The following is a 13,496-nucleotide window of genomic DNA, read 5'->3' as shown; positions in this document are numbered from 1 at the left end:
CCCAAATGGGACTTTGTATAAATATTATTTTTTTTAACAATGTTTTTTTTTATTATTATTAATTTAACTTGGATAAATACTTTTCCAGTTAAAAAAACAATTATATTTTACAAAATAAATGTTTTAAAAAATTTGGCAGGTAATGGGTTAAGAAGATTGCATATAAACTTAAATATATTTTGATATAATTGTATAGTTACAATATTTCGCTGACCTATAGCAGTCGCTACGTCAGGTGTAATAAAAAACGATACAAAAATTGTTCCAAAACTACATATATGAAGCCATAAAAAAAAAACATTTTAGGTTTTTAATAAATTTCAAGCCATTATACCTAAGGACTCCGGGTTCAAAAAACGATTGTTCCTCTAACCTTAATTAAGTCTTAATTTTTTTCCTATTAGTATTCCATAAACTTATATATATTTTTAGAGCTCCTGGATACCAAAAAGGAGGATAAAGTAATCTTTTTGTGACTTCCAAATCCGGAGTCCTTTTTGGGACTCCGCATCCCTGATATGTGTATATATATATATCAGGCCTTGTTAAGAAGCGTTACGCAGCTCGCATTTTGCTTGCGAAAAGGCGATTTGCCTACGCGCTCAGCAGTTTTGCGCTACGCAAAATCTTATATCTTTTAGAATATTTAAATTATCTTTTGATTATCGTTAACGTGACGTTTATTCAGAAGAAATAAAGTCGTAAGTTAAAGCATTTAACCGCAATTGTAAACTAATAGATTTTTTTGTTAAAGAAACAGTTTGTTTCATTTTTTTTTTATTATTATTAAAAATTAGTTTAAAAAAATAAAGTGTTTAAGTTTTATTTTAAGGAATTAAATATATAAATTCCTTTTAAATATAAAAATTATTTTTAGTCATAATAGTTTAAAAAATACACGATTTATTTTGATGAAAAAATTTTATTAATAACATATTTTGTTGATTGTTAATTCAATAACGTAAAGTTTTAATGACGTTCATTTAATTTATGAAAATAAATTATGATCATGAATATGTTATCGGTAACTGATAAATAACAACAAAAAAAACTCTATTGTTTAAAAACATTATTAAAAAGAGTTCACAAATTAAATAAGAAAAAATTGATTAACAATTGATAAAATAACCAAAAACCAAATGTAAAATCATAAGAAAATAAACAAATATTTTACGTTTCATGAAAAAAATATTTTTTACAAAATAAAATTTAGTTTATATTTGAAAAAAGAAGAAAAAAACAAAGAATAATGAATGAAAAGATTGCTGTTCCTTGCCAAACCCTCAGTCGATGTAGCAGCACTCCACTGTGAGTCAGGCTATTTGTCAGTCGATGTATGTACTGAAGCCCCTAGCAGCAGGCTATTTCATGACATCATACTGCTCACCTAAATCAGCAGGATAAGATATGTATATATATACCAGGTTGTTACTGGAAGCACAGGGAGTCAGATGCTTTGCTTATTCACGCATAAAAAAAATTTTTAAGAAAACTTGACTATGACTCTTTGATTGTTTTGAAATATTAGGCGTTTCAAAAGTTTGCAGAACAAAATTAAGCTTAAATAAACTAAAAATTAAAAATAACAATTAACCAAAGGGAAGATTAAAAAAATCACCTAAAGTTTTAAAATATTAAAAATAAAACTTAACTAAAATAAAACTCTTAGTCTAAAAGAAAATTATTTAAAATGTTTATTATTTATGTTTGGAATAAACAACTTTTTTTTAATAAACAACAAAAATTTTTTCTAACGATTTTATATTACACAAAATACTTTTGAATAAAGTAACCAACTACTTATGATCAATGTTGTATGAAAATGTTTATTAAAATTATCTAAGAATAATATATAATTCCTTTTAACTTCCTTTTTATTTAGAATGTATGTATTTTTTATGGCAAATAACTTTGATATTTCAGAATAAATTTTAATTCTATGTTTTTAAATATTATGTGTAATGCTTTTAAATTATAACATATTACTTTTACGATAAACTTGTTTTATTGAAATCATCTAATTTAATTCATATATTCTGAAATAGTTGTTACATTCACAGAAGTTTACAAATAGTACATGTACTAATCTTAAGTAAAAACCTTGTAAATAAAAGCTACTAAATATATTGTTAATGCTAATAGTAATAATCGTCCACAGCTGTAACAAAGCAAACATTAAAAGTTAAAGGAGTAAAATACTAATAATGATAATACTAAGAGTGGTAGTAGTAACCATAATAACAATACAATGATAAGAGTATAATGATAATAATAAAAATAAAATGACAACAATAAAAATAATTACAATAATCATAAAAAGAATAATAGTAATTTAGTATTAGTCACACACATACACCTTTTATTAATGTGATTTATCTAAGAGTATTTTATATAATTATTTATTTATATAAAGATGTGTTTTTTCCAACAAAATGCACACTAGTTATTTGATAACAAACTTATTGAATGAATAGCATTGTCAATTCTTTTTTTTAAATCATATCATTCTTTGTTTAGTAAATAAAGTTTTTTCTTTACGAAGAAACAACTAGTCTTTTTAATAAAGATTTCTTTGTAGTAAATAGTGTTTATAATTATGTTTAGAATACATAACTTTTCTCATTTTTAAAGCTTTTATATGATTTTATTTTCTTTTTAAGTTTTTTTTTTTTCAATTTCTTTAAAAATCTTTAGTACTGTATTATTTTTTAGTTTGCTTTTAGTTCAGGTTAGTACTTTCAGCCCATTTTTAAAACACTTTAATTGTCGGAACATGCAAACAGCAGCGGCCAAGTTGTCTTAGGTAAATATTTTATGCATGGATAGACTAGGCGTCTGACGGCATGCTCTTTCTGTAACTGCCTAATATATATCAGATACACACACATACACACACACACAACCATATATATATATATATATATATATATATATATATATGTATATATATATATATATATATATATATATATATATATATATATATATATATATATATATATATATATATATATATGTGTGTGTGTATATATATATATATATATATATATATATATATATGTGTGTGTATATATATATATATATATATATATATATATATATATATATATATATATATATATATATATATATATATATATATATATATATATATATATATATATATATATATATATATATATATATTAGGGGTGTTCAAAAAAATAAAATTTTAAAAACGCGAATACACAACAAGCTAAATTTGGGGCAAAATATAAAAAAAATACGATTACAAAAAAAAAAATCAAAATTATGTGCAACTTGTATCTTTAAAAAATATTTTTTTAATATAAATACTAAAGTTCAAGCTATCTTCTGAATTTTGTAGCATAAGCTAAGTAGTCTGTTTGCAATTCTTTTCTTGCTAATCTTTATTAACCAAGAAACAAAATAACTTTGTTATTTTATTTCTTGGTTAATAAAGATTCACTGTCTGATGCTTTAAAAATTGAGCAAACTTTGTCTCTGTAGTGGTGAACAAATTGTTGCATCATTCCAATTGCCCTTTCAGCATGGTCGTTTACACAAACAATACTTTTTGCAAAATTTAAAAATAATTTATATCTTGATTGCGTGTGCCAATACTGAGGTGGCAAGGTCAGCCAATCATCAATTCGTTGATCTTTTATTCGGATCATATCAAACATTAACCAGGAGAACTCATCAACCAAAGAAGCTAAGCTAAGAATTTGCTGATGAATGTTAAGTTCAATTTTCAACAATTTTTCTATATCTTTTTTTTGCTTATTTTCAGTTTTAAAGTAACATGACTTAGGTTTTGGATATGATAATATTGCAGCAGCAATTTTTTTTTTTTTTTTTTTTCCGAGTGCAACACCATCATCCAGCAAGGCTAAAGGAATCAGAGTTGAGTCAAGATACCATGTATGCTTAAATAAAGAATTCAACACAGGATCAACAGCAAATAGTTCTGCACATACTGCTTTATACTGATGTATTTGATGAATAGCAGTTACATCCATAAAAGGAGCTTTGATTGTATCATTTGATTGCAGGTACCACTTTGCATAAAAACAAGCTATAAATTCAGTTATTACCTTAATATGTTCTCTATTTTTTTGAATAAAATCAATTTGAGTTGAAAAAATTTGCATTTTTAAATAATGTATAGATTTCCCAAGAAATCTTGCATGATGAACTGCTCCAGTTTTTCGAATTTTAATGATGAAAGGAGAAAGATAGCTGACCACTAGCTCTGCAAGTTCTTTTCTATCTTCCCTTACAATATTATTTCTCAATAAGTAAGATCTACAATACTCAAGAGATTCTGTAGCAGCTTTTTCTACAACAGTTTCTTTAATTTCTTCCCAACCAAATTTTACCAACATAGATGGGTTTTACTCAAAATTAGGCTGCTCAAACAAGTTTTTGAAATGTTTAAACAAAGGGTAATTGGGGGCCGTAGTTTTTTCATTTGTTATAGCCTCACAAAAGTGTGTGATTCTCAACTCAGAAACATGATGTCTGCAAGCTTAAAGAACTAGATGTTTATTTAACTCAGTAGATATTCTTATTAAAGATCCTTTATGTATTCCTGTATTGCTTGATGTGGTATCAAAACAAAGTAATCCAATCTTCGATTCGAGATTGTACTCTTTTAGGACTTTCATTACACCATTGTACTGATCTTCTCCAGATACAGAGGGTAATAGCGTAACTCCAAGAAGATGGGGCTCATCAATAGTTGCCAGAACAGCAAGTCTATCATGCTTTAATTTTTTTTCCATTATTAATTTCAAAAAGTGTCTTTCCGTCGAAATGTATAATGCTTGTGTAGGGAGAAGCTTGGATGCTAAGTTTGACATCTTTAGCAATAACTGCCATTTCATGAGCTGTTTGTTTCATCTTTCTAGATGCTGTTGACCTACTGCAATTTACATTTGTAAGTTCAACCCCAGAACTATCAAGGATTGCAGAAGTAACTTTTGTCAAAGCGTTTGGAGAAATATCAGTAATTGTGGCAATTAGAGCAACATTACCAGAAATAATATCTTTTGGGATCTCAGCTTTTATAAGACTACTTGACTCTATAGAACGCCAATATCCTGATTCAAAATCGGAATCAAAGGATGAATCTTCGCTGGTGTTCGTACCAAATTCTAACTCTGAACTTATTTCTACTGATTTAGCAGCATTTTTTATAGATGGATTTCTATTTCTTGATTTCTCCAAAATCTAAACAGCATACATTATAAGATAAAAATTAATGTACCCAAAATAAAAACCAATGAAAAATTGGAGAAGAGTGAACAATGAGAGGAGAGTTTTTAAATTCAGAAAAAAGGTTTATAATATGGATTTATATTACAATATATAATACATTCTCACTATAGTTTTTGTCTTCAGGCCCTAGAAATAACTTTCTGTTGTGTTCTTGATCGTATAAAAAATCTAGGTCCTCTTTCCTATCTAGGTCTGATCTATTCTTGTCCTTCTTTATCCAGTTTTGTAAGTCAGCTATTCCTGCTTAAAAGATTTTTCCCAGCTTCTTTCTAAAGTCTTGTTGCTTTTTTAATTCTAAAGGCAACCTCCTGTGCATGTTTTTTTTTTAATTCAAATATTTTTTGTTCAACTTATTCAGCTTTTGTATCAAGTTATTATCTGATTGAAGAGGGAATCCAGTTTTAAGCCAAGGACCCTTGATTTTGCTTAGAATACACCTACAATGCAGTTCAACACATCTCTTGTATTTTCTGTCTTTTTTTACCGAGCATGCAATTATCATTGACTTTTTGATGTTTTAGAAAGCGTCGACTTATTAAAAGCTATGTGTTGTAAAATATCTAATCCAGTTGGCAGTTGATCAACTAAAATTAATAACAAAAATACTCAGGTTGAGTTTGCTCTTGTACAACATGAAATCTTATAGTCATAAGATTTCACATTATAAACTATAATCTTATAGCATAATTTTGCAAAAATTAACATTAATGTATATAGCATAATTTTGCAATATACATTAATGTTGATTTACAATTGTCAGTTTTTTTCTTTTTACAACTTTTAGACAGGTAATAAAATTGTTTATTAAGTGAGAACAAAAGAAAAATGCAAACAAAGTACACAAATCAAATAACAAAAGAAACATTAATAATTAATAAACTAAACAATGTGAATATAAACAAATAAAATAACTACGAATTATTCCGCATTCTTTTGCTAAATGCGCATATTTTCGTTTTTTTGCATAAAATTGTTTTCAATTTAAAGAACTATTAAGAAAAATCTAGGATACACATCAATTAAAAAAAAAGTATAGATTATTATGAGCACATTGAAAAGGAAAAAAAAAATTAAAAATATTAGGATTTACCTTGTGTTCAAAGCCTTGCTACGAGGGTACTATTTGGGGTATTTTTAGGGGGGTTTTGACGCTTGAGCACAAGGTAAATCTCAATATTTTTGATTTTTTTTTTTTTTTTGTAATCATATTTTTTTGATATTTGCCCCAAATTTAGCTTGTTGTGTATTCGCGTTTTCGAAATTTTTTTTTTTTTGAACATATATATATATGGTAATTTAGTTGAAAACCTAAAAAAAAATTTTCTCACAATAAATAAAGTTTTTATTTTTGCAATAAATTATATTTTTTATTTGTTACCTGCTAATATTTATAAAATAAAAAATCATTACAAATGATGCAAAGTCACAATTACAAATTTAAGAATAATAATAATAAAAAAAATTTAACATATTTTAATTCATACGAATATCATGAAAAGAAAAAAATTAGTTCGTTTTAAATATTTATTAAATGTATTAAAATTAATTATTTAATATTAAAATAAAATAATTATTCCATAATAACATTGTATATGTTAATAGAGCTAGTTTTATAAATTAAACTCAATTCACAGTAATTTATTATATTGCAGTAATTTATTATATTGCGATAAAAATGTTAATGTCCTTAAAAAGAAATAATAAAGATAATTTTTTGATGTCTTTAGATTTTAGGGTTATTATCAACTAGTTATTATAAATGTATATATTGTTATATTAAACATCACAATTAGTCTCAGTGTTAATGTGGAGAATTGTAGCAATAATCTAGTAAAAGTTCCTTTATGGTACCACAATGAGGTACTTAGTATAAATATTACCCTGGTGTACACCCAAAATGGGTCTTGTGGAATAAAACAATTTATAAAATGAATATTTATATAATATATTCATTTTATCGTTGCAAGAAATTAATGCAAAACAAAGTAATATTACTCCCTACACTTCGTTATTCTAAGATTACTTTTTTATCTCGGAAGTTTCTAGACATCTTTGCCAATGCCAATAAAGAAAGCTAAATTTAAAATTTTATCTCTCATACCAAATTTAACATTTTATCTCTCAATAAGTCTTATTACCTCTACAAATATAAAGTAAAACTATTTGCAATGAACTTTGTTTCTAATTTGTCTCTTGAATTTAATGACCATACTTTCTGTCATTCCAGAGGTTAATCCATTATAAGACATCGAATCTATTACCTCATTTTAGGTCTTCTCACACTAATATCTCATTTTGAGTCTAACAAGTCTCAATCAATATAGATTTTAATCTTCTTGTTCTACTGCTGACTTGTTTGACCAACAAAATATTTTTTAAAAGGTGTATTGGAAGCTGTGAGCCACTTTGCTCTCGACATATGAGAAATATTGCTCTTGACATATCAAAAGCATTCAATAATTTCTGGCATGCTGGTCTTCTCCATAAATTTGCTTCATATGATGTATCTAAGAAAGTTTTAAAAGTTATCAAATTCCTTTTTAACTGCTGTTTAAAGTTCTTGGTGAACTAAATTTTCCAGTTTCTTCTAGGCTACCATAAGGCTTCATCTTTTTTTCTATATTGTCAGGGTATAAACCTGTAAAAAAAATTATACAACGTTTTTGCAATATTGAAAATTTAAGTGTGGATAAAATAGCAAAAAAAGCGGTTAAATGTTAAACTTCTACCTTTGCGGTATAATGTTAGTTAAAAGATCTTTGTTACAATATGGTCATTTAGAGTTAATTTAAATTAGCAACAAAGGCATTTAAGGGGCAAAGTAAGATTTGTTCATCGTAAATTTCATTAAGTATACCAGGTATTTAAATTTAAAAATATATCTATTTAAATACAAAAATTATTTAGTTAATTTTTTTTTAATTTACAAATACAAAATTTACATTGATTTTGTATTTTCAAATTTAAAAAAACTATTATTTTTGTAAATTAAACTTTTGCATTTGTAAATAAAAAAAAAAAATTTTTCTGGTGCTGAGCAAGCAGTTTGTTTTTTGTATAGCATTTCTTATTTTGATTTCAAATATGCAACTTGTTTTTCACCATCAGGTCAAGTTGTAAAGATATTTGGGTTCAAATCTTTAGTATTTAGGGTAAAATCCTTAATATTGTCAAAAAAAAATTATTAAAAAGTATGTTGACTTGGATCTGAAAAGAAGATTATTTGTCCTTATATGGAATGGTCATATTTAGCTGGTTTTTCTAATGAGGTTCTCTCTCTTTTAAGCAAGGTCCAAAAACGCATTGTTAGACTTGCTCTAGTTTAAGCCTTTGTTCCATCACTGTTAAGTTGTGTCTTTTTTCTATAAATAATATCATTGTTCCTGCTCAAGTGAGCTATCATCACTTGTTTCTTTAACCTAAACTCACTCTTGTATGATTTCTAGTGGTTCTTATAATGATGCTATGATAATAATTTTTTTTTAATATATTATAATTACTCATAAGTTTAATGTTTGTTATTTTTATTATGTTAATTTTGTTTTTTAATTTGTTTTTCTTTATCAGTTTTCTTGTAACATTTGTTAGTTATTTTTAAACTTTTTGATTATAAATACCTATGAAATGTTTTGAATATTAATTTTTAAGAATAATTTCTTTGACATAAAGGTGTTGACTTCTTTTTTTTTTCTTTTAAATAGGTAGAGAATATTCGTTTTCCTTTGGACAATGGCCGAATGAAAGGCTTTGGCTATGCTGAGTTTAATGATATTGATCAATTAAAGCAAGCACTTGCGTTGACAAATGAGGTAATGAGATATTTCATTTAAGTAAACTGTTTAATAAATATTTTATTATTTTATAAAATTATTTTTCAAGCATTAAATATATGTTCTAATTAATTCTAACTATATCTTATAATTAATTATAATAAGTATATTTGATTTTCAACAAGCTGTAAAAAAATATTATTTAAAATGTTTATTTTAAATAGTTTTTCACAATAAATTACAATTTTTCAATATTGTAAAAAAAAAAATTTAAACATTACTGCACACAAACATGCGTACAGCATTTAAATTTAGATTGTTTAATGTGCTTCAACATTAAAATTCTTGCAGAATTAAAGAGAACCACACGTTTATTGTGCATTTTAGGAGCTATTTAAAAAAAATAATTTTGGGCAGAAATTTGCCATATGTGGGCATTTTTTAGTGAAAAAAACGATATTTGCTGTAAAAAAAAAAAGTCCTCAATTTCTGAATTTGGGTGGGTTGTTGAAAACGGTCTAGAATAGCCCCTGGCCATGTTCTTAGAAAAATCTTATTAGTTAATCATAGTTTAAAAGAATTGTTTTTCCTGTACTAAATAGACAATGAACTGAGCTTTGTGCAATTTAGAGTTGATTCAGTGACTTTAAAAATCTAATTAAGGATAATTTGTAGAATGAGTCAAGAATTTCCAATAACAAAAAGTTCGATTGTTTAACTATTTATAAAATTATCATTCTAATTTTTTCTTTTTCAAGTAAATATTATTATTTTAATTCTAACAGATTGACGTTTCAATTTAATATTTTATTGCTGTTGTAACTTCAGCATTATAAAAAAACCTTTCATATTTTTATATTTTGTTCAATTCTTTGTTTTTAAGACTTAAATTCAACATTTTTAGAGTATATTTTAGAAAATTCGTACTCGCCAAATAAGGATAGACATAGCAGATGCCGCTGGTAAAGACAGTATGGGGAAAGGTTTGTAATAAGTCCATTGATCTATTTTTGCTATTTTCCAGCATTTCGACATAAAAAGTGTTATTGGTTTACTTGTTTCATGTAGTTTATATATAATACCAATATAATTAAAAGTTGTTTATCAAAATTATTTTTAAGGCAGTTACCAAATAGATGACAAGACAGGTGGTGATTGGAGAAGGGAGTTAGCTTCAACAAATGGTCCATCCATGAATGGAGATAGAAGGTATCATGTAGGTGCTCAGATGTCCTGATTTTATTAGGAATATCTTGATTTTTAGAAGCTGATTCTAGAAATGCTACTTATTTAAAGTTTTTCATTTTGATTTTCAGTTTCTATAAATCAAAATAATCCTTGAAAATATGGACATTTAAGCATCCCTAAAAATTTAATAATCCTTAAAAATATGGACATTTAAGCATCCCTAAAAATTTAATAATCCTTAAAAATATGGACATTTAAGCATCCCTAGTATCAATTATTTTTAGTCTTCATGTGAAATTGATGTACAAAAATGTGTGACAAAAGTTTTTAGAAATGTGACAAAAATTAACTACGGTATATAGGCATTGGCTAAGAATCTTCAAATTTTTAATCTTTAAATCTTTGATACATAATATGTCAACAGAAAGGATTGACAGGATGTTTCCTCATTTATCATTATGATCTCTTGTTCATCAGTGCAGATCTGTCAGATCTAACAAATATGCAATGTTGTTAAATAAGATCTATCAAATATGAAAAGTTTGTCAACACTGTTTCGCTTCTCAAGCAGTATTAAAGAAATTTGTTTAGCGGCACAATTTTTGTGATAAAAGCCATACTGTTCTAGAGACAACTCAAACATAACTCATTAGATCAATAAGATAAGCTGCTAGGATACAATAGAACCATTGTTAATGTTTGGAGAAGAGAAGGAATGTTTGATAGATTGTGACATAAGGGCGGGGTCAAATATTGACAGAAGTAGTGTGATGTACTTAATAGATGATCTCCAAGCTTTTATGAAATCTTTTTTTTTTGGAGTTGAATGTTGTTAAAGCCAGTGGATGCAAAAAAGAAAATAATGTCTTACAATTTAGTCGATGCTTTGTATACCAAATTTGATTTTGACATATACCTTAGCTGCAAGCCTTAGAGTTCACAAAGCTTGTATGTAGATGTAAAAAGAAATAATAGAAGCTGTTACAATATGACAAATACTTATTTTAAAAGCACAGTTACAAAAAATTGGATCAAAATACCAGATAAAATTGTTTTTCCCAAGTTAACGATTTTTAGTAAAAAAATTGATAAACTAACAAATCTTTTTTTTTTTTCCTATTTGATTAAATAAAGCTTATCAAATAGTTATTAGTTAACATGTTTTAAATTAAACCTTATAACAGTTGCTCACTTTTAAAGATTTCATTTCGTGAGCCGTTGGCTTCTATACCTATTTCAACCAGTTATTTCAAAGAATTTAGTCCACCCATGTATTATCCTCAAAAATTGCTCTTGATCATGTGATCAAATAATTTGATTAGAGGCACCTAGTCCAGATTTTGTTTCTACAACATTTTTTTTCTTTGTTATATTTAATAATTTAATGTTGTATTTAATTTTTTATAGTTTTTTATATTTAATAATTCAATGTTTGATTTCAAAAAAAATTTGTTTTTTATTTCTAGAGATGTTAGAGGCAATGATTTTGCTCGTAGAGAAGGTGGCTTTAGGCATCAAGATGCAAGTGGTCCTGCCGATCTTGATGATAAATGGAGGAAAGATGATCCTCCTCCTCCTATACCTCATAGCAGTAGAGATAAGCCAAGTGGTGGATTAAGGGAAAATCGCAGTCAAGATCCTTGGAGAGCACCTCGAGATGACTCAAGTTTCAGTGGAAATAAAAATGACCATGATTTCAGAGGTCCACCTCGTGAATATGGTGCTCCTCGGGATGGTCGAGGCGGTGGGTACCGAGATAACCGTGAAAGTTTTAAGAATGATGGAAGAGGAGGAGCTGGGTGGAGAAATAAAGATACAAAAGATGAATATCCTCCATCCGAAGGTAGTAGTTATTTGTTTTTGATTTTAATTTATTTGAAAATTATAATATTATTAAAAATGTTTTTATTTTTAAAGATGCGCCAAAAGAACGACCAAAACTAGTTCTTCAACCAAAATCTGTCACTGAATCAACAATTAATGAGTTCTCAAAGAAAACTTCAATATTTGGTGAAGCTCGTCCTGTTGATACCGCTGCTAAAGAAAAGCTTATTGAAGAAAAGCTTAGTCAAATGCAAACCTCTGATAGAAAGCGAGACGACAAAGTCCCTCAAAGGTCTCATAGTCCAGACGGTGTTAGAAGTCCAAGGCGAACTTCCCCGAGAAGATCTTCACCTAGAAGAGCCTCGCCTAGGAGAGCTTCACCGCGGCGAATATCTCCAAGACCGTTTTCGCCAAAACGAGACGTCGATCATAGAGCCAATTATAAAGATCGCGACGAAGGGAAAAAGGAAGAAATTGGAGAAGCAGACTCTGCGAATGATTGGAGGGATGAGTCTTTGCGTCCAAAAGCACGAGTAATGAAGCCTGCTAAAGAAAATGATGGGTTGCGCGATAAAAAGGGACCCCGCTTGAACAATTCTATTGACAAAAAAAAAACCAATGATTCTCCGGTTCTTTTAAAATACGAAGAACCTGCTAAACCTGTTAGTATATTTTTTCAATTTTATTTTGAATTGTTACTTTTTTAATTCTGTTTAATTATTTTTATCTAATTATTTTTATCTATCAATAAAAATTAGTTTGTTTCAAAACAGGTTTTTGGACAAACAAGTAAATTTGCGGCGTTAGATGTAGAAGAAAACGACAACAGTGATAATGAAGAAGAATAAATAAGGTGCACTCATTTGAGCTCCAATGTGGTTTCGTAAACTTTTTTATTAATTATATCCAACATATTTTAAAATGACATTTTATTCTTTATTTCAAATAATAATTTCTGTAGATTTTGTAAGTAGGAATTTTCGAAGAAAAATCCTCTATATTTCATACTCAGTACTTGGTTTTGAAAAAATAATGCAATAGCTTAAATTTATACCGGAAAAATACAAATCCAGTGTTTGTATTTTCACAGGTGTTGACTTATAGGATGACTTTAAGGAGGTTAGCATGTATTAAACTGCCTATGTTAATGCAACGACCAGTGTTTTAAAAATATAAATCAATATATTAATTTATTTTCTTTTATCATTTAAAAAATCTTTACAGCATTTCTTATTGTTTTAATATGAGTTTTTAGGTGACTTTTTTGCTTATTTTCGGTTTTTGTTCTTTCTCAAAAACTTTTTTTTGGTTAATAAATTTCATTTTAAACGGTTGAATTTATGTTCAAAAATGTAACCAATCGAAATCAAAAAAGTAAGAACGTCAACAGAAATGTCTAAATTTTTTATTTCTAGCTGTGAAATTCGTTCT

The 13,496-nt window shown here is 27.0% G+C and overlaps 1 protein-coding gene across 2 annotated transcripts in view; it reads left to right on the top strand.

Annotated features, from left to right (window-relative positions):
* Window positions 1–13,070, top strand: part of LOC100215411 (eukaryotic translation initiation factor 4B) — a 36,313-nt gene extending 23,243 nt beyond the window's left edge. For both annotated transcript variants that reach the window (XM_065810021.1, XM_065810022.1), the window contains exons 4-9: window positions 8,985–9,092; window positions 9,970–10,036; window positions 10,175–10,262; window positions 11,708–12,084; window positions 12,159–12,727; window positions 12,839–13,070. In XM_065810021.1, the coding sequence (XP_065666093.1) occupies window positions 8,985–9,092; window positions 9,970–10,036; window positions 10,175–10,262; window positions 11,708–12,084; window positions 12,159–12,727; window positions 12,839–12,913 (1,284 nt within the window). In that variant the 3' untranslated portion in view covers window positions 12,914–13,070. The remainder of the gene's footprint in view (window positions 1–8,984; window positions 9,093–9,969; window positions 10,037–10,174; window positions 10,263–11,707; window positions 12,085–12,158; window positions 12,728–12,838) is intronic.
* Window positions 13,071–13,496: the final 426 nt, after the last annotated feature.

This window comes from Hydra vulgaris, chromosome 11 (genome assembly GCF_038396675.1).
Source record: "Hydra vulgaris chromosome 11, alternate assembly HydraT2T_AEP".
Classification (NCBI taxonomy): domain Eukaryota; kingdom Metazoa; phylum Cnidaria; class Hydrozoa; order Anthoathecata; family Hydridae; genus Hydra; species Hydra vulgaris.
The sequence above is the reverse complement of the archived record's forward strand: the minus strand, read 5'-3'. Positions and strand labels throughout refer to the sequence as shown.